This window comes from Macrobrachium rosenbergii, chromosome 12 (genome assembly GCF_040412425.1).
Source record: "Macrobrachium rosenbergii isolate ZJJX-2024 chromosome 12, ASM4041242v1, whole genome shotgun sequence".
In the NCBI taxonomy this organism is placed as follows: domain Eukaryota; kingdom Metazoa; phylum Arthropoda; class Malacostraca; order Decapoda; family Palaemonidae; genus Macrobrachium; species Macrobrachium rosenbergii.
The window spans coordinates 106,725,862-106,750,693 of record NC_089752.1 but is presented as its reverse complement, the minus strand read 5'-3'; the positions used below and the strand labels follow the sequence as shown (position 1 = coordinate 106,750,693).

Below are 24,832 nucleotides of genomic sequence, written 5' to 3'. Positions count from 1 at the left end.
AATTCAGTAGAATTCACCATTGGGCAACATCATTTCAAGATAAAAGAAAAATAGCAACAATACAATCTTCAACTGGATGTTCTGAATTTGCTTTAAAAGTATGATTGTACTGCTGGAGCAGAAACGTCATTTCACAGTTTCTCTTTGCACTCAGTTGTTACGTACCCATCATGAGTCTTTGCTCTTTCTAAGCTCTGTGATAGGCATTTCCCTAACAACAAACAATTAGTCTGGAAAGTATTTGATGCATTAACAATAAAAAATGTTATATGAATCTAAGAGGGGTTGGGTTGATGGCCTCTGGTATTTAATCAATTGCTTTTATATAACTATCTTTCCAAGATAAGAGGACAGGAGTATAGAATAAAGGTTTTACTGGGTAAAAATAAGACTGCAATTTCAAAATATACAATTTATTCAAGCTTAATGCACTCATCTTTGGGTATGAAAATGACATCATATGAATATTCTAAACTAACATTCAAAATGTGAACGATGAAATTATAATAAGGATGTACCCAAATAAACTGAGCAATGAAAGACTTTGACTTGTAATATGGAAAAAATATGTACTGTTGGTACTATGACCTATGAATAATGATGATAAAACATCAAGTTCCATCTGACAAGATTAACATAAAGAACATATTTTCTATCACTGACTGACCATCCATATTTTTTTTTATTTATACTGTTAATAAGTGTTCTTTAACACATCCCACATGTACATTTGAATACTGAGAAAATGAAACCAAGCTTGCAATTGTAAATTTCGAGTGTGTGTATGAGTGTTGTGTTAATGATACAGGTATTTCCAAAAAAGAGGGAACATTCACTTGCATGTGTAAAACCAAATAATTTTATTGAAATGTTTATCAACATTCTCAGTGAGGTGCAATTGATTTTGTCAGTTATTCTGTAAATCTTCAATAAACATTTAACAGAAAAAAATCATAACTTTTCATCATTAATATTATTGTCAAACTGTACTACAAAATAATGTTATCAACAATCTGTTTCAGGTAAGACCACATTTAAATTAAAGTGCCTTACATTACGGTACATTATAAATGAACTGAATGACACCAATGAGGTCCATTTCTAAATTTTTTTATGGCTTACCTGAAGATCTGATTTTTGAATGAAAGATGAAATTGGAGTAAGATTCAAATTAAGACATACAAGTGGGAAGAAACTAAATGGAAGAGATGCTGCAAAGATCCTTTAATACAATCTATAGTGTGCCATGCAAGGCCACTTTGCAAGCAAATGGCCCCTATGGAAAGTTTTTCCCATGAAACGCAACACTTATGATACATTAGAACGTGAAACTAAACAGCAAGTTCAAATGTTTTGAATTTTCAGGCAAATAACTGTACTTGCAACAAATCAACAACATTTTTCTTTAATTATTGCAGACTTATGGAGAGGAATGGAATCAGTAACTTTTTTGCGCGAGTTACCATGTTTTGGAAGTGACATCTCTTTGGAAAACATAATGCAGCACCACGAGTGTTGATACACACACAGAGGCCTATAGGTAAGTATTATATTTCATGACGAGCGAAATGTAAAGTCTTGAAAATATCTGAAACTACTTGGCACTATCATATTCTCGTCCCCATTTTTGTGTTCTTGCCGTTTAATGAAAAAAAAATTACCCATCTTAATGTAAATAAAAAGTTAAAGCAGATCTCTGATATAAAACAAAATCAGATGAACTACATATATACTGAAGTACAGTATCAAGCAACTAAAAATAATACATGGCACTACCTAACTCATTAACACCGAAGATGAAATATGAAGTAAGATTATCAAATAAAAATAAAATTTTGCAATACTGAAAAAGGTACATATCTCAAACTACTTATGTGAATGGAAATTTTAACATTTGCTTCTGATGAAACGTAATAACTTGTACAGTTGCGAATAAAGTAATAATGAAGACAGAAATGTACAAAACTGAACAGTGCAATGATTTCCATACAACTTATTGAAACTGTTAAACGACTTCAAATCTAATGATCTATTAATGAAAAACTCTATTCATAATTAATTCACAATTCACTTAGCACAATGAAGCCTAATTACACTATAATACAAGTAAGTACACAACCTTAATGATGCACTTAAGCCTCACATACAACAACATACTACAAGTTGTCAACTAATCAATATCTTGTCCGTCTTTTATCCTGAGGACATCTGAAGCATCATCATAATTGTGTCAACATTAATTTGTATATCTAATACTTTACAAATCAACCTACAAAATACATGTCCTTTTTAAACAATGTGCAAAAAACACACTGTCGTCTAAGGTGTGTCTTGGGGGCATGCATAAATAGGACAGAGGCTAAGATAAATCCAGGTACAGAAGAAGCCTCAGTGTCCCTTACGCACACGGAGGGATATCAGTCCTCTCATGAACACGCCAACTTAGATACTGCAAAGACAAGAATGGCAAATGCATCTGGTCAGTAAGCAGGACCTTCAGGCTACTGTAGGGAAAAATAATCATTATTAACAGGTAAACAAAAGATCTTTATACATAAATTGTTATAATAATCCAAAATACAGTTTGCAATACAGGAGGAACAATTACTCATCAGAAATTGTTACAATTCCACAGACATCATTATGGTCAATCTCTTTTGAAACACACACTTTTAAATTTCAATAACAAAATAATGCAAGTAATACATGGAAACAACGTGAGAAGTCATTTATCAAGTCTTGAAATTTTAGTAAAATATAGTAAAATTCATAAAGTAAAATACTGTACAGAATATTTTTTTTATGAATCTTTCTCCAGCAACCTAACAATGATAAAACCATATTAAAACTGTACAGTACATCAGGCATAAATATTACAGCCAACAATAATAATAATGATAAAAAATTGTCTGAAACAACAATGGCTCAGTTACCCTTAAGGTATTAAAAAAAATGAAAATTTCCAATAGAAATCATTCAGATTCTCTGCATACATGGCCTTAACATTAAAAAAATTTCTGATTCCAACTACAAAACATACATTGCATTATACAACTACAAAGGAATATTTCTGAGTAAAAATGAACAAATCAAGCAGAAACTCAACACACATTATGAATGCAATTTTTTTTTTTTTGCCATGATGTCAATACAAATAATCTTATTATAATTTTTCTGGTACCCTATACATATGAAATTACAAAAATGCAAAAAAGTAGGACCATCAATGAATCTGTAGCACTGACATTTTTTTTTTAAATGGAAGGGACATGAACACTTTTATGATTTTGCACTACTGCTTTCCTTTTCCTTCCAGGCTTAAAGGCAAAGATAACACATGCACACATACACACACACACACACACATACATGACTTCTCTATCCTCAAATATGAAGCCACAGATACTTGTTAACATGATCTTTTTTTTATAAATAACCATAAACCCAAAGAGAATTATATGATAGTTCATATGTCCCAATATCTATCATATACAATTAATTCCCTTTGGGTGTAAGTTATTCCCAAGGCAAAGTTAACTCAGTGGTTAGGATATCTGTAGCACACCATGCATACAGGTAGTCCTTCAGTTATCCACACCTTGACATTATCCAAAAGGGTCCCAAGAAAGACAACATACATGTAAAATATACGTTGCATACAATTCATAAAATAAAAAACCACGAACTGATGGTTGGCGATGCCATGTGGGCGAGATGAAGTTAGTAATGCTGCGTATAGGGTTAAGCAGACTTAGAAAGGGTTAATGTGGGGGTGGTAGACAAGGGAAAAAGTGTCAGTTGTTGGGGAAGGGGGAAGACGTCATTACGTGTCACTTTGTTTATTACTTTTAAGTGGCTGAGACAGATACATCACAAGTACAATAGCAATGGTAGAAGGTGTTTGGGGGGCAAGCACTCGTGTGTTTTGTAAACTTTCGTGGTAATGGCATAAATGGATACGTCATTACAAATCACAGTGGTTATTTGCTTATGAATGGCTGCCGAGTGTGCATCATGATAATATCATAAACATTTCATTCTCTAATTGGCTACATACAGAGTATCAGTGCACTTTGTATCAAAGTGTACTTCTTTCCTTTGTCCCGTTCCAAGTCAGTTTTCAGTATTCATCCACAAAATGTGTGCTGTGATGAAGCGCGCCCTGGTGCTTTCCCCTAACCACCTCCTCCTTAGAGGGCCAGGAAAGTGCTGAGCCTTCAAAAAGGGCTGGAACCGTCAAAAGGACTGAGGCTGGTTGGTTTAGGGCATGTATCACAGATGAGTATGTCACTGCCCAGTCTAACATGCAGGATATCAAGGCAGCTAAGGACAAGCTTAAGAAGTATGCTACAGACTGGGAAGATGATGTTGAGGAGTCATGCCTGCAAGGCGATGGCGAAACCCCAACACGAGAAAGTTAAACAGTCAACCTTGATCTGGTTTTGTCAGCAAAGGGCCACCAGAGTACATGTGCATGAGTACATGGTGCAGAGTTGAAGGTTGTTGTAATGAAGTTTGCAGCTTTCCATGGGGTTGCAGACTTTAAGGTGTCTAAAGGTTGGCTGTTTTGGTTCAAGATTCAACAAGGGCGTTTCAACAAGAAGACTTGTGGTGAAGCTTTAGATGTTTCTGAGGGCACAGAGGAATTCCAGCAGACATTAAAAAGACTTGATGAACAAAGGAAGGCCTTGCTTTGTTTTAAGTCAAATCTATAATGCAGGCAAAACTGGTCTAATCTATTGCTCCTTGCCCACTAATACTTTCGCTAACAAGAAGGAAAAGAATTTATCTTGTTGAAAGCTTTTGCAACAATGCATGACTGCTTTGTTGTGTGTAAATGCTTCTGGTAGCCATCATTGCAAACCAGCTGTAGTTGGACATGCAAAGGAACCACATGCCCAGTGTGGGTTGATGGTTATCTCCCAGTGGTTTAGTATCAATCAGCAGACTTGGTTCACCTCCAAGATAATTTCCGATTAGTTCCATAACCACTTTTGTGAGGAGGTTATTCATAACCAGACACAAGACCTTGGAACTGCTAGACATCAGATGAAGGCTTTGCGTCTCGTGAACTATGTGCCTGCGCATCCTACTACAACCCAATTGGTTGATGACAAAGGTATTATTAGGGTCAAGTTTTTGCCTCCTAATGCGACTGTACTAAATCAACCAATGGACAAAGTGTTGCAATAAAATGGCTATACTGAAAGAATTTCCAGGAGGTGATGGTGCTGTCTAAGGACAAGGAGAAGGATTAAGGCTTGGATACATGGGGAATTGACTCCGGAGAATCTTCAATGGTATTATTATTATTCACTTGATGAAACTTAATCATATGGAACAATCCCACAGGGGCCATTGACCTGAAATTCAAGCTTCCAAAGTATGGTGTTCATTAAGAAGAATTAAGAGGAAGTAAAGTGAAATACATAAAGAAGAGATCGCGCTTATTGAAAAAAAAAAATTAAAAAATAAGAAACAAATACAGGTAGTCTCCGGTTATCGGCGGGGGTTCCATTCCCGACAGCGTGATGATAACCAAAAATTGTCAACAACCAAAAATCTGTGATAACAGCGTTGATCCCCGGTTATTGGTGCCGGTAACTGGGGATTAGCGCCACCAATAACCGGGGATTGGTGTCGATAACCCGGTTATCGTTGTCACTAGACAAGTGCTGTAAAACCAGATCACCAATAACAGGGGATTGCCTGTAGATAAAGCAAGAAGAGTATTAGGGTAGTAATACATTGCATTTTTGCTTGAACTTTTGAAGTTCCAATTGCACAACATCCTTTGGGGCCTGTTCCACAGTCCAACAGTTTGAGGAATAAAGGACTTCTGGAACTGAGAAGTTGGACAGCGAGACATTTTGTGCATATGCTGCTGTTCAGTGAATCTGGTTGCTCTCAACAGACAAAGGAGATCAGGGATCAATTATGAATGTGAAAGCTCTCTATTGAAATACAACTTATGAAAAAGTGGCAAACAAGAGACCATCAATCAGTGATCCAAGTCATTACTGCTAATATTAGGAAATGGAAACCTACCACCATGAACCACTCTATCTAAAAGAGACAGATCTTTGCCAGAAACAGACATCCACTCTAGAGAACAGTATTCCAGTAAAGGAAGTACAAATGACCTAAAACAGGTTGCACCTAACTTTCATGTGGCATTTGCTGAAACTTTCATTAGATGTTTCTCAAAGGCGAGTCAAAAGTTACACCTAGAATAGCTAAGTTTCAGACTCATTTAGCACAGTTCCACCCACCTGAAGGGGAAGATGGGTTGGGAAATCTGTTAATCAATAGTGTTTTCATTTTACAGGAGTTCAGCCTCATACCCCACGAACTACAGCATTCCCTGATCTGGTCCATGTCCCAATTGAGGATGAGGGAAGCTTCATTTCTCACAAGTGGAGACTTTACTACATCCACAAGTATTGCATTATCGGCATACTGAACAATCTTGTTTTCCAGGCCAACAACCATATCACTTGTTTACACCAAAAATAACAGTGGACCAAGAGCACCGCCCTGTGGAACTCCACACACAACAGGTCTTGGTTCACTAATGATCACATACACACCAAATCACTGCTACCTACCTTTAAGAAAATCTTGAAGTAATCCTAAATCATATCCACCCACTCCAAGATTCTGAAGTTTATAAACAAGTGCCTTGTGACTTACCAAATAGAAAGCAGCACTAAAATCTATTTGATTTACTCTGCACTCAAAACCCTTATCAAGGTTCCCTTGCAAATGGCACGTAAGCCTAACAGCATCACAGGTACCTAACTGCTTTCTGTGTGCATCTTGATTATCAGCTAACAATCCTTTAGATTCCACATACTTACATAGTGGTTTAAATAGTTTTTCAGCAACTTTGGAGAGCATAGGGAAAATAGAGATTGGCCTGTAGTTACCACAGCCTGCTTGCAAATGCTTGGAAGGATATCACCATACAGACCGAAATCATGCTTGGAACTATATCCTGAATGACAAAAAGAGCATGATAGATTTTCAAGGCTTGACGTTTCTAACTTTTGTGCCAAATGTCCAAGGGAGGCGACAACATTCCTGAGGATGATGCATGAGAGTGATTGGACAATGCAGGTGGCAATCCTGGCTGCTGCAGCTGCTGAAGGTGAGATGGAAAAGGAAGCACCTTAAGACAATAACAATGATGACCAGTCTGTTTCATGATGCAGGTCTTTGATATGTTTATCAAAATAATGGAGAATCCCAACATCTACCAGTCCCCAAAGGCCTTAGAGTTTGCTAAAGGCGTTCAAGAAATGCAGGGAACAGTGATTGCAGAGCATCATTTCAATCATTTGAGTACCCTCGACAGCTTCTTCAGATCCCAAACCCCCATGCAGCCAAGCCCATCACCACCCACTTCTTTGGTAATAGGTCATTCTACTTGGAAATGCAGGTGAGCACTGCAGCACCCTTGTTGAAGTGAGAGGTACATTCAGCCAGCATCTGATTTGTCTCTGCCGACTCTCAGCGACCTGGACCTTCTAGGTACCTCAAAACCTCTTCAGCCCAGTTCACCACTTCATAAGGTATAGGACCTCAATGATACAGTGGTGTTGGAGGAAGGTGAAGAGGATGACGACTTGTAAACCTCCTTGCAAGTTTTGAAAAGTCCAGCTAATGCATGCAGCTTCAGCACTGCATTGAGGTAAGCAAGAAAGAAGTTTGGTTTTGGCATTTTACATCTATCTTTATTGTGCGTAATCAAAATACGAAAAAGCGAGACTCGTGTTATATGGTTGTGTCTGTTCCCACAGCATACCTAATCATTTTGTGTTGGATAAGATTAAGAGGGAGGGAGAAAAAAAAAAAAAAAAAAAAAAAAAAAGTTTTGGTGTTTTTGTGTCGCAAGTGTACAATATTTACACAGTATATTTTGTCCCAAACATAGAAAAACAAGGTACAGTAGGTATATGGGTAAATGCCCTTTACATCGGATTTTCAATTTTAAGTGCATTTGGATCATATCTGGAGATTTCTCTCTCTCTCTCTCTCTCTCTATATATATATATATATATATATATATATATATATATATATATAGTCCCGGTTTATATGGTTATATACGTATATATATTTCAAATATATTCATCAGAAATTATATATATATATATATATTATATATATATATATGGAAGAAATTTATATAAAATGGCAGAATAATCATAATTTGAAGGTTTTTGATGTAAAATATAATAATATATTTATATATTTCAATACCCAGAGCATTAAAAGTAAGGTTTTCTTATGATTTTTACGATTTTATATTTTATATATATATATATATATATATATATATATATATATATATATATATATATATATATATATATATATATATATATATATATATATATATATATATATATATATATATATATTACAAGACCACAATGTCTAAATACAATGTGCCGCAAGGAAGCAAAGGAAAAATGTATAATGCAAACTAGTTTGTCTTCTTTAGATATTCTCTGAAGGACAATAAAAGTGAGGATTATACCTTTGATTCCATTTCTTCCTTCTGGTGAATTGCATACATGCATAGTTTTTTCTTAACAGTAAGTCATTTTCCATAACAGCCTAACTTCTGACAAACAACCCTACAGTCACCCAGTGTAGAAGACTTCCACATTAGTTGCTTCATATTACTAAATTGAAAGCTCATCAGCACTTCCATCTTATGCACACACGCTTCTATTTCTTAACATTAAGGCCCTACCAGTCCCATAACAATTCCACCTTATTTATACAGCAATTACCAGGTATTCCTCTTAACACTTCTGAAATACATAATCTTTTCATTAATTTATCATCCTCCATTTTTCCTTTAACCAAACCATTTGAGAACACACTCAACCATTCTTCCACCTTCAACTTTCCTATGTACAATATTTAAACATCTCTCACCCTTTTCATACATTTAATCTCAGATTCAACATTTATCCTTTCTTTAGCATTCAACATTCTTTTTCATCAGTGGGGTTACATTCCAATATTTAAATCAACTCTACTGCTGCCTTCTTTTCTTTACCTATTGGAATTGGAACTGAAAAAGGTTAGTTATTTAATAAATGATTTGTTTCAACTGAACTCTTTTTAGGTTTATCCTGGGAAAAGAATGAGGGAAAGAGTTCTAAAAAAATTAAGTAGTTAACTAAATAAATAAATAATAAAAAAAGGGGGAATTAGAAAAAAACAATCGAGAAAAAAAAGAGAAAAAAGGGGGAAAGATTTATTTTCTTATCAATTTAATTTTGTTAGGAAGAGGTTGGCTCAGAATATCCTTTATTGATTTATTTTGTAAATAAGTCTTTCTTTCATGAATCTTGGGCCTCAATCAAGATGTGTTTGATTGTTACTGGGATGTTACATCTTTCACCAAACAACATCAGATGACCTATTCTGAGTCTTGTTAAAATAACCTCATTGATTCTTTTTGCTTTTTAGAAGAATGCCATTTTTTAACTTGGTTCTTAATTTGTTTTACTGGGAAAAAGGAATTGGAATATAAAATTTAGGCACAAGGTCATTTAGCATTAAAAGGGAAATGAGAGTAAAGAAGGTTCTGAAAGGCAAAACAGGAGGAAAACCTTGCAGCAGGTGCTCTCTGAAACAACTGTTATGAGGGGGTGGAATGTAAGATGGAAGAGAGATGCAGTAAAAGGAATGTAAGGGGTTATAACTAGGGGTCAAAGGGGCATTGCAAAGAACCTCAAGTAATGCCTACAGTGCACCAAGTGTGGTGCACTGACAGCACCACTCCCCTACAGGGTTTCTTCACCTGTTGAGTGATTCTGCTCTATGCTCAGCCAACCACCTTCCTGTAATATACACTCCCAAATTCTATATGAATCAGCTACTTTCATTTATCTACTGTTTATAATGATGTTTCTTCATCTTCCCACTTTCCAGTTATCCTTATAACCTTATCCTTACTTTTACGGTTACTCTCACTTAATCCTCTTGCAAAAACTTTAAAACTTACATTAGTTCTGCAGTTTCTCTCCATTATCCATAAGCAGCACTGCATAGTCTGCAAACATCGGCCATTCCACAATCCATGCATCATTCACCATTTCAACCCACACCCTTGTAACTAAATCATAATTATGTCCTTTCTGTGATTTCTTGCATAAATCCATAAAAAACACTAAACTGTCATGAAGATGCACCACATCTATGTGTCAGACCTACTTTTAAACCAAACCAGTCACTCTTCCATATAAAAACAGTGCAGTATTCTAACATACTTTATTTTTAATCATTCTCAACATACTTTCTGTATACTATAGTACCAATGTTACAACAACTAACTAGTTTAACCAGACCAGTAGTTAACATTAATATTCCGACAGGACCATTCTGAAGGATTCGTTCTTACATTTGCTATATTTGGGTGGGCAACCACCAAGAAAGGCCATATACCACTAGCACATTAAGACCTTTGACCATCAAAGGGGCTAGAACCTCACCCCATAAACCAGATGGGAACACATTCTGGCACTAAGGAGAAAAAGGTGCAAGGTGAAAAAAGCATATATATACATACTATACACACACAATAATATATATATATATATACACACACATATATATATATATATATATATATATATATATATATATATATATATATATATATATATATATATATATATATAGACAAAATACCCAAGGACAAATGAAAATACAAGACATAATGCTTACCCGTTTCATCTATTCAGATATTGTCTGAGATTGGTACATAATAGATGAGATTTACAATGTATATAACTAGGTGAGATACAGTTAAAAGAAACTAGTTAGTATACAAAGGAAAGGGAAGTAGTAATCCTACCTCAAAAATATCTATCCAATATTGTATTGGAAAAGTAGGTACACCATCTACTAACATGTAAAAAAAAAATAAATAAAAAGATAACCACTGCACCTGGGTTTACCTGAATGGAAAACTGACAGAGATATTTTGTTATGCCAATTCCAAATTCTAAAAGTACAGTAATCTAATTCACATCTGACCATGCACCTGTGTTGGCAATGAGGGCAAAAGATGGGAAAATGAAGCTGAAAGGTTATAAAGCCCAACTAAGTTGGTTTAGAGCTACTACTTTGGGCCAAGGTACGAGACTTAAATAGTTGCTCAATACAGGCCCCAACTAATGAATATGGTTTGCAGTCTGGGTTATGCTTTTGTCAACTTTAGCAGTTACTTGTACCAATACAATAATCCCTGCAAGGAACACCAATGAGAATGGGTTGTACACCATTAAATTGTTCTTGAATACTGTATGCGAAAATAGTACTACAGTATATAAAAATTGAAGTCAACAAATAATAAGTACTGTATTCATGTCTTGCACAACCTGACAAAAAAATCAAATGATAAATATCTGAGTGGATATGATGTAAGCAATTTACTTATTAAACTTTTTGTAACTGAGAATTTGTTGACACACCCGTAACAAAATTATAAAAGAACTATACAAATTTTTAAAGCTATCAAAAGCAGGTAAAAATCACATTCATATGGTCACCCAACTAACACTGAAAAATTACAAAACATATTTATCAAAAGAGACAGCACACTAGTTACTAGTTTTGAGAACTGTTCTCTCAGTTAATGCTGACCAAATATACTAATAAAATAAAAATACATAAAACAAACTGAAACAAAATCGACAGACATGTACTTTGTACTCTGCAGCAGTAACAATAACTTTCATAAATAAGATTTGATTACTGATAAATGCCACAATGCATCTGGACACAATTACATATACAGCATGCACTTCATTTCTTCTTAAGCTTATTTTACATATATATAGTATTTACTTTTATTGTGAGTAAATGGTTACATGTAAGAAATTTATAACAAATCCTAGAATACTTAATGTCACAAACATTGTGAATCTATATTATCAATGAGTAATTTAAAAATATTACAAAACCAGTCTCATTACACAGGATAAAAAATAACAATATAGAATATTTTACCTTTAAGCATACTGTACAATATAGAAAACCTTGTTTATACTGTTTATCTACATAATAATAATAATAATAATAATAATAATAATAATAATAATAATAATAATAATAATAATGTCATACAAAGGCATGAAATGGATGTGTTTTGTTAAATCAGAAAGTTAAATTCTTACTCCCAAAACGGCTTTTTTCTTACAAAAATATGATAGAATCTACTTTATTATAAAATCAATGAAATTTAATGACCAAATTAAATGAAAATGTAGCAGTTTTGACAACAATTTTTCTGCTATTATAGTAAAATATCACTAACAGATACAGTTTCATTTGATCTTGATGCTTTCACTGGCTTCCTATAATTTGTAGAATGAAAACAATCTGTTAAGATTTAATGCAATCTGATTTATGAATATGTAGGACAATAGTTAAGAGGGAATTCTACTGCAATCTCTAAATATGACAAATTGTGATGGCATATTTTTAGTGGCATTACCTGCTGACTACACTGCACTCGATTCTTCAGCAACAACAATAGTTTGTTCTTAATAGACATCTTGTCTCATGTAATAAATTGCAATTCTTTAAAACACAAGTGAATAAACTGAAAATGTTGAAGATTCTGAAAAAAGCATCTTTCAAGGATTTGTATCCAACACTTGATATTCATTGTTGATTGTAGATAAGGCAATGACATACAATATGCTGTGATTGTATGTGTTTTTCTGCTTTCTGAGACTAGGTCATGTAGGTTATATACTGGATACCTATGGGTCAGATGAGTGTGGTAAATTTGTGGCACTTTTTTATTGGAGACCATCACAATCCCACAGCAGGTTTAACGTTTTAATTTGTTATTAGCCGATTCATTATTCCACTATGCCCCCCTTTTACTTAATATGATAGGTTCTACAGTTAGCAATTAGTTAGTTAGTTATAAATGATTTGTTTAACCAGACCTCTGAACTCTTTTACTTACAGTTAGCAATAAGTTAAGTTAATAACCATACACATTTTCAACATTTATCAGTTGTGGATTGAAGATTGAACAGAAACTGAACCCTATGCACTTCCTAATGTGAAAAGCCATCATGAGGATTTGAACAAATGGCTATACCAATAACTGGAATAATTTTGTAGCACACTATGATTCAATGATTAATGTAAATCTCAGAGGCTTAATGATGGTCTCAAGTTAAACTTCAATGGGGGAAATCTTACTAGTTGATAAAATTATTGACACATCATTATTATTAACATTAATTAAACAAAACAATGGAACTAAGATTTTTAGTACTCCCATGGCCAGCAGGAGTGGTTTTTCTTCTTATATATATAATTTGTATGTTTGTGACCTGGATGTTGGAACATAATGAAGCATTCAAATAAAGCATAGATAGTTATTTTATGGAACAAATATTTATTACAATATAATTCACAATATTAAAAAATATATCTGATAAAGGATGGAAGGGCATATGAATGCACCCTTTTGACCATTTTGTACTTTTGTCCATTACTGTCCCTCGAGTTAGCTTTACTGTTACCTCTACCCAGTAACAATTTACGAGTACGGCACATGGCACTAATTTACGGGGTTAAGAATGGCCTCAAAACATTTCCAAGTCGGTCATCAGTTCTGGTCCTCATTTGTTAAAAGAATTATTGTCAACTCTGCCCTTTCCTATGTCTTTGTGCAACTCTAAGATAAAATCTCTTTATTAAGAGAATGCTTCCCACTACTGTATTGTTCTATTATTCACCTGCTTAGCTTATTTTCATGTTCTTCTGTTCTATTTTTTTCCCCTTAAATATCTTAAATTATGTAACTTATGCTCATGCAAACAACAAATGTCACAAAATAATGTTCATCACATTAAAATAATCAACTATTAAAACGATAAATTAATAACTGGTGACATACAGATACAACTAATTCATAGGAATGGAGGAAAGTTTACAGAATACAGTTTCGAATGGCGTACAACTAATTTTACATTCTGGAAGGAAAAAAATTATTTAAAACAATGTCTGCAAATACTACACATACAGTAGACAAATGAGAAAAAAATTAATTTGGGTATCAGCTTTTATTTGAATATGATTTATATTTTGGTCAAACATTACAGCAATAAAATATTCCTTCAAATCAAAACAAATAATTTTGTTGCATACACAAGATATCTAAAAACAATACTCTTAACACGTGGCAGAATAAAATCTTTAAGATTTGCCCTTTTTGAACATTACTGATACAAAGCATGGATGAATACAGTGGATGTATTCCACGAAGAAATTCGAAAGTAGATGATGTTTCCGACAAAAAACTATATATTGATCAAGAGACTAAAAAAATTATCTTGTCCAAATTTTGGGACTTCACTTTTTTTTTACCATATATTACACTTTACATCACAAAGAAAACAATGCCATTTTAAGATGTCAAATATGATTTTACATGACCTGTCCCAGAATACTTGCTAACAGAGAAGCATTAATTTTTGAATAGTGCAGAAAACAATCAACATGTTGAAAATTAAATAATATAAATATAAAGCAACACCTCATTTCAGCATATTTTCATGTAAAGTGATGATTAAAAAAATCACCTGCCTGTACAGTAAAGCACCTTGCCATTAAAATAAAGGAAAATCACACACTTCACATATACAGTACAGTAATAGAAACTGAATACTGTCTGTAACAGTTTGACTTGGAAATGCAAAACAGTACTTCACTCAATTCTAAAGTTTCACAAAACTAACAAATAATTAGCCTAAAATGTTATTCATCATGTCTAAATTATTAGGTACTGAAACAGATTTCACTACAATTCCAAAATTAAACCTGTACTCAATGCAGTTAAGAGCATTTAAAAGAGTTTTAAATTTCAGATTACTACAGTACAAGTTAATCATCAATAAGTTTCACTGCAATGTATGCTAATGATTACTGTTCAGAAACCATTAATCTTCAATATATTTTATTGCACTGAGCCTATTATCCCAATTTATTTAGGTGACAGAAACTATCATTCCTACAGCAGAAATAACAGTGCTAAACTGACCTTACCAACCCACCAAACACTAACAACTTTAACTTTCAAATTAAGAAATGGAAACATAGCAGAAAAACTGTATAGGAGTAAAGTACAAGAGAATTTTAGATTACCAGATCCCAGACAATTGGGTTTTGGTAGGTAACAGAACCTGTGTATATCAAGAAAAAAGTCCATGTACAGTATATATATAAAAAACAAGTGCCAACCACACTATGAATCAGGGTGGTTTATTGGTGAACAAGCAAAATAAACTAGAAGTAACTATTCACTGGTGGTGTCGCAAACGCACACTGACCTACACCACTGTTAACAGTCTTGTCGGCTCTCCACTCAATTTGGTAGCCATAAACCTTGGTTTTGCTAACACACTTGAATATGCCACTATTGCTAGATTGTGCAGTGCATATGGTACTATTTATTGCCATTTGAGAACTAACTATTATACTCCATGATTCAAAAATAAATATAGTATCCTATTTTCCAGTAGCATCAAGGATTCTTATACAAATGTGTATCATTACATATTACTCTATTATTGTCAACAAATACCTTAACCAGAATACTGTAATAATTTTCTTAGCATTCACAAGGCTGTCCTGAAGGGTTCATTCTTTAAATATGCAATCTTAGTAAATTGCATCTTTCAAAACAATGATTGGATAAACTGAAAATGTTAAATATTTTGTCAAAAATGTATTTCAAGGGATTGTTTTGATCCCTAGATATCTGTTGCTGGTCGAAAACTGGGCAGTCAAATGAAATATGTTTGTGTTTCTCTACACTCTAGGATCAGTTTATACAAGTTATTCATCAAATACCTATGGATCAAATGAATGTGACCAATTAGAAGACAGGATGGTATTATTTCAACATAGTGTTCTTATTAAAATGAACACCACCATAATTCAAGTTTTCAATTCTGGGAACAAGTATATTTGGTCAACATCTTCATTTCCTTTAATACTGACATGAGCAGCAGAAAATTTAACCTGACTGAAAAAAAAAAATTCCCTGTACGATTCTCCCTGCTTTCACTTAAGGGGATCGGCGGTTTTTTCACAAAGGCAGGTTGTTGATATATAGGGGTTTGTTAAAGGATATTGTGTGGAACTTCTGGGGAAAATTTTTTGTTCAGTGACCTTACAGAGCATTTTTCGGCCAAAAATGGCCATTTTCAAAATGCATCTCCTCCTTTGCTTTTGGTTTTAAGGGATGAGATTTGAACCTATAAAACACATATGGACCTTCTCGGGGATTTTTGATTTTCAATTATTTTTGAGAATGAATTTTTTTTTTTTTATGAAATTTTCCCGGAAAAATTACTAGCAAAACTCAGAAACTCAAAATATTAAAAATCCCGGCTTTGTTTAATCTACCATGTTTCCCCATGTTATATTTAAAATTTCATTTAGATTGGTCCAATACTAAGGAGGAATGCATTTTAATGGGAAAAAAGGACTGCCTTCAAAGTTTTAGTTACATAAAAAAGTAAAAGGGACTTCAAAACTGTGTTACAATTAATTCTATGGTTTTAATTTTTATTTTTGGGTATTAATTAATGAAAAATGATTATAAATAAGAATATTAATTGATTATTTATGGCCTAAGACACATTCTTATAAATTTTAGGTTCCTGGAATGTCTGACCTTGCTGAAAAGGCAAGGTATCAAACTTTTTTATTAGTGTCTGAATCCATCCCTTGCCAAATAAATTACTTTACATTCACAATTAGGGACGTGATTCAAAATTCATCAAGTCTTGTTTCACTTATTATGTTTTTCAGAATCGTCTATAATATCAGCCTCCGAGAATGCTTTCTTTTTCTAAAATATCTTTGCCCTTTGGTAGTGATGAACAAATAAAAAGGCGTTTAGGGGTGGATGTGGTTGGTCTCTGGTCAACTAACAGTTTGATGGCGACAGCTCTCTCTCTCTCCGTCGCTCCATTCCCTCTATGGCACTAATTTCTTGAACTCTTTCTTCTACTTCTCGCCTGGACTTTTCCACTTGGCTTTCCCAGCATTCTAGAAGCATGAAGTGAACTCTTGGACCTTTTAGGCAAGGTGTGAAAATACAGAGTTCAGTCAAGGACATGAATGAAAAACGTGTCCTTCTAGCTTGGAGTTTATAGCAACAACAGTCGGCGTCATGGTATCGTGTGCGTTGTCATGGCTAGGAATAACTAAAAAGGTGCGAGTAGGATATTTTGACATTATACATTTCATTTCAAAGGAAAAGTAATATATATGCATAAAAACTATACCAGACTAAATCATTTGCGCTACTGGTGTTTTATGGGTATATAGTTATTGTTACATTTTAGGCCAATAGCAAATTTTAGCATAATATTTCGTGGACACATTCTTGAACCCTACGAAGCCATAGAATTTTTTTCAGCAAATCAATTTTTAAAGATTGTTGGGTTTTTTTAGGCGGCCGATCCCCTTAACATCATCATTTGGTATCGCTACATATCCCCATGCCTTGAGTCAATATTAGGACTGACACCAACTGGTCTAAATACATATCAAAACTAAATTCTTGTGACTGTAATTGACAAGCAAATATGAGCATCTCTTCCTAAATATATTTGTATATTACTGCATTCATTTCTCTTGTATTGTAATTTTGTGTTCTATATGTGTGCTTGGCACAAATATAACTATTTCTGTTTTAGCAACAGAACAGTCAGAAAATCCACACCTACTTGGATGGAAACTGCAAGAGGATGCTCGATTTGAACAGATTTTTGGAAGTTAAAGCACAAGCAAGACGAGAGGGCAGAATTTCAAAAAGGCAATCGTGTCACATGGTGTTAGAGACAATGTTAATGATACTGTGCACTGTAATTTTTGCTTTTATGAAGCTTCATGATCTCTATAATTTCAAAATGGAGAATCTTGGCCAAACATTCCCACTGAGTCAAAACAAACTTGGACAGAAACAGATAATAGAAGGGAAGGACCTAGGAATTTGTCTAAGCACAACTGAACTAATTCCTTAAAACTGTGGGGGTAGATTAAATGTTCCTGTTTCCTGAAAAGGAGGCAAAGGAGAATGCTGTCAGGAAAAGCAAGGATGAAAGTAGCCGCAGAAATAAATGATCTCCCAAGACCAAACGTTAAAAGTTCTCTTAATCCAACTGGCAGAGAATGAAAGTCAAAAGCTCTCTAACTAATAGGACTCTCATACTCCTTGTTAGTTAGTCAGAAATGATTTGTTTAACCAGACAAAAATGAATTTGTTTTAGGATCGGACTCAAACGTGTGGACTGGATAGGACTAGCCGCCTGCCACCCAGAAAAAAAACTTGTTTTGGACTCCCAGGGGAACTGACTCTTGTTGTTTGTGGAAACTCACGGACTAACAGGTGAAAACTAAATTAAATATTTGAAAATAGCTAAATAATAAAAAAGTGGCCTAGTCAAAACAAAAATTAAAATAAAAAACTGAGGAGAAAAAGTAACAGATGCAGGAAGCGGCCAGCACGCTTGCAAAAAAAGTTAGTTAGTTATTTAGTTATAAATGAAACCAGGGAGGGAAGAAAAAGGGGGAAGAATATAAATAAGTAATTAAATAAATAAATTAAATAATTGGGAAAAAATTAAAATTCGAGAGGGAAAGAAAAAAGGAGGGAAAAGGGGGGGAAATTATATTTTATTTATTAATTTAATTTGGTTTAAGAAGAGAATGACACTATTAATTGAAAAGTTATTACCTTCCGCTAGAATATCCTTTATTGATTTATTTTGTAAATAAGTATTTATTTCATGCTGCCATCTGGGACAATCAAGATGTTTGATGGTTATTGGGATGTTACATCTTTCACAAGTTGTTGGATTTGTGTGTGGAGTTGACATCAGATGACCATGTGTGAGTCTGGAATGTCCTATTCGAGATGCGGCGCCTTGCACACTGGCAGAACTAAATGGATCGTGATTGGTTATCTGGCTCAGATGAATCACTAGAATAACCATAAGACAATGGAGTCAAACACAAAATCTACACCTATAATAACTGTCCTATGTGACCATAATCTAACTCTGCCCATGGAGGACTGAAAGCAAAGGCAGGAGACAGAGGGCACAGTCCTTGAACATCCTGGGATGTTAGTCCTCGTCTGGAAACACCCAGGAATACCAGGCCTGTCGGCAGGTGGAGCAGATGGGACAGAACAAGGCTGCATCTGCAGAGTGGCCAAAGGAAAGAGGGGACACTGTCCCTGCCAATGCACTGGACATATACAGAGCAAACGACTCAAATAGCTACACACAATTCAAAGATTCAAGATGGTTCATTTACTCTCTCCTAAGTCTATCTTTCTCTCCTAATTCGGCAATTTATTCTCTATATCTCTCTCAAAGACCAATCCTTGCAATGATCACGAAGGTTGTCAGAATCACAAATCACCTCTTAATGATCCATGCAAGTTCATGATACGCACATCAATTACCAATCTTGCAATGATCACGAAGGTTGTCAGAATTGTAATTCACCTCTCAATGATCTATGCAAGTTCGTGTATGTACGTCAATTGCTCAATTTGCACATCACTTACTCAATCTGGTCTTGTAACTTACCTTATTACTTAATCTGGTCTTGTAACTTACCTTACACAACCTAACAGATTTTGAACGATGGAGAAGAAGAATTCATATTGCCATATAGACCAAAACCATACAATCCAATTGTTAACCTGGAACACAAACACACATTTTAGAGCACTTGTCTACATGTCTGGCCAATTTCACCGACAAGAGATGACTGATCAACCATAACACTCGCTGTCTTACTCCCACCCCCTAAAAGGGTGGGGGAATAACTATTAAGAGCATTTCGCTCATTAATGATCATTTCAATTTTAATACTTGTCAAACCTGCACTAAGTAGCTGCAGATATAGCTGCAGATAAAGCTAATGATGGAGGGTAAGTTTCATCCCAAAAATGGTATTAATGGAAATGTGCTCACATGCTCAAATTAACTCACTGAATAATGTACCAGATGACCTGGCACTTGAACTGCAAGATTATTCAGCACTTCAGTAAAAGTAAAGAAACAATCGTTGAGTTGTACAAAATAAAAGTTGTTCATTCATAAATAAATGTGGGATGAGGTGGGATGATAGGCATTAAAAGGCTGTCGAAGAGGAAACCTTTCAACCTCAACACAAATAATAAAATTATAACCTACAGAAAATAAATGGAGAATCCACTTTATGATGAACAGCAAGACAATCAAGATGTCATGACCATATTTTCACTTCAAATACCATGTGATACTTACAGGCTGCTCTGTGAGCAAGAGCCTGTGCTGGCATAAAGCCAGCTTAATCAAAAACAACAACAACAACAACAACAACTCATCAAGATGAGCACAACTGACTAGATTAAAGAAGCAACAGCATGAAGAAATATCAAGATGTAAGAATTTTAAAATGTTCCCCCTTCCCCTTCCTTTGATGATGAGAATGGATAGCATTTTCAACTTCTGGATCCCTGTTCCCAGCCATAACCGAAATATTCTTGAAAATGTGTGGCTGACAAAGCCACTTCAGTACTACCACAGGCAGTGTCAGTTTAAGGATATTCCGGATTAAGCCGAGAAGAAATTACCAAAGCCAACTGCTTATCCCTGTTAAGAATTCCAAGACATCTGAGAGATTCCTCATAACAAAGCCTAGTTAGGGCAAGTCACTTTTTTTATAATGACACATGAAAGAATGCTAAAATGGAAACCTTTCAAGTAACCACTGAAAGTTCCTCCACCACTCCAAATGTCAACCAAGCTATGTATTCCGAATAATTTTTCGAGTCATCAACTAGTAGCAGCTCCCAATTTCCAAATCAAGTTTAACTCATTTCTACTTTCATATTGCCCCCTCTTCTGGCTGGCTAATAGGGGTCATAATTGCTTTCACAATCACCGCATGGTGCTTATTCTGGAATAGCTGTGTATACAGTAAACCCCCCGTACTCGCGTTCTCACGATTCGCGGACTCACCCATTTGCAGGTTTTTCTGTGGAACCTATCTAAAATTTATTTGCAGGAAAAATCACGTATTCGCACGTTTTTCTGTGGAACATATCTATAAAAATATTCACAGGGAACCTGCCTATTTGCAAATGCAGATTTTTTCTTTTTCGTACAGCAATATTCTGTACAGTACAGTATTTTCATATTTATTGTATGATAACATTAAATAATAATGTAAATAAATAATAATACTACAGTACATAAAACAGTCATCAAAATTAAATAATAATATTATGTAATACTACACTGGGTACCTGTAATAATAATAAATAAAATTAAATCATACGGTTAGTAACTGGTGATGAATGTTGATTACAGTATGCTGTAGATGATGATGATGATGAATTAGCTGTGCAGTATGATGAATGACAGGAGGCGCTGTCATGTTAAGGTATTTGAACATGGCAACAAAGGTGGTACAGTAGGGCTGCATGAGTATTTTACCTTGTTCATGCTCAATGCAGGTGACTGCAATTAATGTCATGCCGTAATAGGCTGCTATTTCTCCGTGACTTTTGCCCTCTCTTAACATAGCAATCATGTCTACTTTCTTCTCATCAGTCATTAATTGTAGGCTATTTGCCAGAGGCCTTAGAAGAAGCAGAGCATTCAGAGGACATCTTAATGCACGATTTAAAAAAATATTTAGTCCATAGTGCTGTACATGCAAAACACAAACGAGTTATACTGGGTCATTTGCTGATAATTTGCCGCTATGGTACATGCATGGTACTGCTGTATTGCGTGTACATATACTAACATTGATATTCTGCACATACAGTACTGTACATTTTATTAAATATTTTGTAGTAGGATGATTTTTAAATATTACATACAAAAAGTGTTTTAGGATGATACATAGTACAGTACTACAGGTAGTACATAGAGCATATCTAAAATACGTAAGCCAACAGGAATAGCAGGGTACGTATGTTTACATCTGCAGTACGTAGCATTTTCATGTATGTACTAAGTATATAATTTATCCATGACTACTGTAAGTATATTTTCTATGATGAAAAACAATTTACTAATTTTCAAATATTACAGTACTGTAATATATTAATGTAAACACAGCAAAATTTCAATAACATATTTGTTTTTCTTAAAAGTGCTTCATCCAAGCCACCTCTCCGAAAATATAAAGAACTCGAGATGCTGGACGCTGTGTACCCAGGACCAATGATACTCGACACAATAGTAGCTGTCATCTGCAAAGCAGCCAATCCAGAAGCGCCATTCATTTTCCTTGGCGGTGATTGGCTGTTCACTTGGCGCTGATTGGTTGAACGTTCACGACCAACTAGCAAACATGGAATTCTGGGAGACCGCATCCACGGCATCCTTCTCAGTTCATGCATAGTTCGCAGCATCTTCTTACCGTGTGAAATCACGCATCTTTGTGTTTGGTTTCTTAATCTTTGTGCATCAGCGGTATTCGGCCCTAAAATGCCTCCTAAAAAACGCCCTGCTCTTTCTAAGACTTCTGGCAACGAGTCTAAAAGAAAGAAGACTGTTATGAAACTTGAGGAGAAGGTGAAAGTTCTTGACGTGTTAAAGGAGGGCAAAAGTTTTGCCGTGGTTGGCAGGTATTTTAATGTTAATGAGAGCACAGTGAGATATATCAAGAAGAAAGAGGCGGAGATACGAAAGTCTGTCAGTATGAGCTACTTCGGTAGTGCAAAGACAGTTGCGACAGTGCAGGATAAAACAATCGTGAAGATGGAATCCGCTCTGGTATTCTGGATAAAGGACTGCTGGAAGAAGAACGTGCCCCTCGACTCCAACATCATTTGCGAGAAAGCATGACAACTCTACCAGCAGTTGTCAACTGCTACGGAAGGCGACGACGTAGTACAGGCAAAGGAAGGCGTTGAAGAAGAATTTTAGGAGCCCGATGAGAGCGCCTGGGAGCAGAAGGAGAAGAGTGGGGAAGAGCCCCAAGCAGGACCATCATCAGTGCCTCAAGGTTTCCAGGCCAGCAAGGGGTGGTTCCACTGATTTCAAAAGCGGTTCCACCTAAAGTCTGTTACTTTGCATGGGGAATCAGCTTCTGCAGACATTTGAAGCAGCCGCGAAATATCCGGAGACCTTCAAGAAAATCATTGAGGAGAAGGGCTACCATCCAGAACAGGCGTTCAATATGGATGAGACTGGCTTGTTCTGGAAGAAACCTTCCTGGACGTACCTCATGAAGGATGAAGCTAAAGCCTCAGGATTCAAGGCCCACAAGGATAGGGTTACCCTCATCATGTGTGGGAATGTGGCTGGTTTCATTCTCTGTTTTACAACTCAGAAGCAGCTACATAATTCTGACCAACTCAGGCAGTGTGGAAATATCTTGTGAAAAAAAAAAAAAAAAAAAAATCTCTTTTGACATTTCATGGTTGACAAGTATAAGAGTTTTTAGAGGGGGGGTTCTAAGTATTCACGGATTTTAGCTATTCGTATGGGGGGGGAGGGGGGAAGGGGGGAAGGGGTCGGGTCTGGGAACGTCCCCCACGAATATGGGGGTTTACTGTACATTACTCAAGCTTGAACGTACATTGTTATCAATGAATACAAAATGCAGCTTAAATGCTAGATTCTCTCCTCTTCCCCCCTTTTTGTGCTAATTCTTACAGTACTACTGCTTCCCCCAAGGAAACTGCATGATAATGTGTCAAAATGATACATCAGTTCTATAAAATCAATAACTCTTTAAGGAGGAACATCAGTCCATATCAAAGTAATAATGTCTTACAGTACAGAGCTTCATCATAACTTAAAATTTTTTTTAGTGATTTTACAACAGAAAGCTTGATCATAACTTGAAAACTTTTTACCAAGATTCCATGTCCCCAAGAACTATTAGTCAAAGTTTTGGTAATGTAAACTACTCCGATCACTAGTTGCACTGAAGAGGTGACAATTAAGAATAGTCTAGTTAGCAGGACTACAACAAGATCAATAATAATCCCCAAAAAACACATATTCCCTTAGACTTTGGCTGCAATGCATTTATGTATATACCTTCAAGACTCAAAACCCCATTTTCAAATATAATCATCTTCATAAATATAATAACAGAATTCAAAAGTAAACCATCTCCTTACAAACTTCAAAAGCACTGTATTAGTAATGAGAATTGCATATTAAAAACGACCATAGCAACATGCGTATTACAATAGCTGAAATTAGAGACACATCATAAACAGATACTCAAGAACAAATACAAACATCTTTACATTACTGTTTCATATTTTTCACAAAAATGAAGAGTTTGCAAAGTTAAGAGAGCACTGTGGTTATTACAATTACACATACATTGAAGACCATCCTTTTCTTATCTATCACAAAAACTAATTCAAACACTTCAATAGTATACAAACTATTTCCAATTTTCAACATTAATAAACACAAGTGATGCTAGAAGAATATACAGAAATGACACAAGTGTACCACATAAAGAAAACGTCTTCCCTCAGTATAAGCATGGGAACTATTGCTTAAAATTTTCACATTTGGTAAGTCAAATTTTAACATATCAGTAAATACCACAGAAAATTTTTTAAGACAAATGAAGAATTACAAGTTTTCTTATCATACGTGCATTAAACGTTTGTCATTATACATTCTTGCAAATACAATTAAGTTTTCAATTATTATGCACAACAAGTTTCAAGTAATCAGTACAATATATAACACAAATTTCTGTTTTCAAAGTA

General features: G+C 34.9%; 2 protein-coding genes across 6 annotated transcripts in view; one reads left to right on the top strand and one right to left on the bottom strand.

Annotated features, from left to right (window-relative positions):
* Window positions 1-397: 397 nt before the first annotated feature.
* LOC136843830 (serine/arginine repetitive matrix protein 2-like) overlaps window positions 398-24,832 on the bottom strand; it is an 86,729-nt gene continuing 62,294 nt past the window's right edge. For all 5 annotated transcript variants that reach the window (XM_067112625.1, XM_067112624.1, XM_067112626.1 and 2 more), the window contains exon 7: window positions 398-2,449. The gene's annotated coding sequence lies outside the window, so the exon portion shown is untranslated. The remainder of the gene's footprint in view (window positions 2,450-24,832) is intronic.
* LOC136844173 (tigger transposable element-derived protein 1-like) lies at window positions 22,575-22,934 on the top strand. Its single transcript, XM_067113190.1, has one exon. The coding sequence runs from the start codon at window positions 22,575-22,577 to the stop codon at window positions 22,932-22,934; it is 360 nt and encodes a 119-aa protein (XP_066969291.1).

Bases quoted from the DNA above. Each gene is read 5' to 3' on its own strand.
- LOC136844173 (XM_067113190.1), top strand. From the start codon at position 22,575: ATGCCTCCTAAAAAACGCCCTGCTCTTTCTAAGACTTCTGGCAACGAG.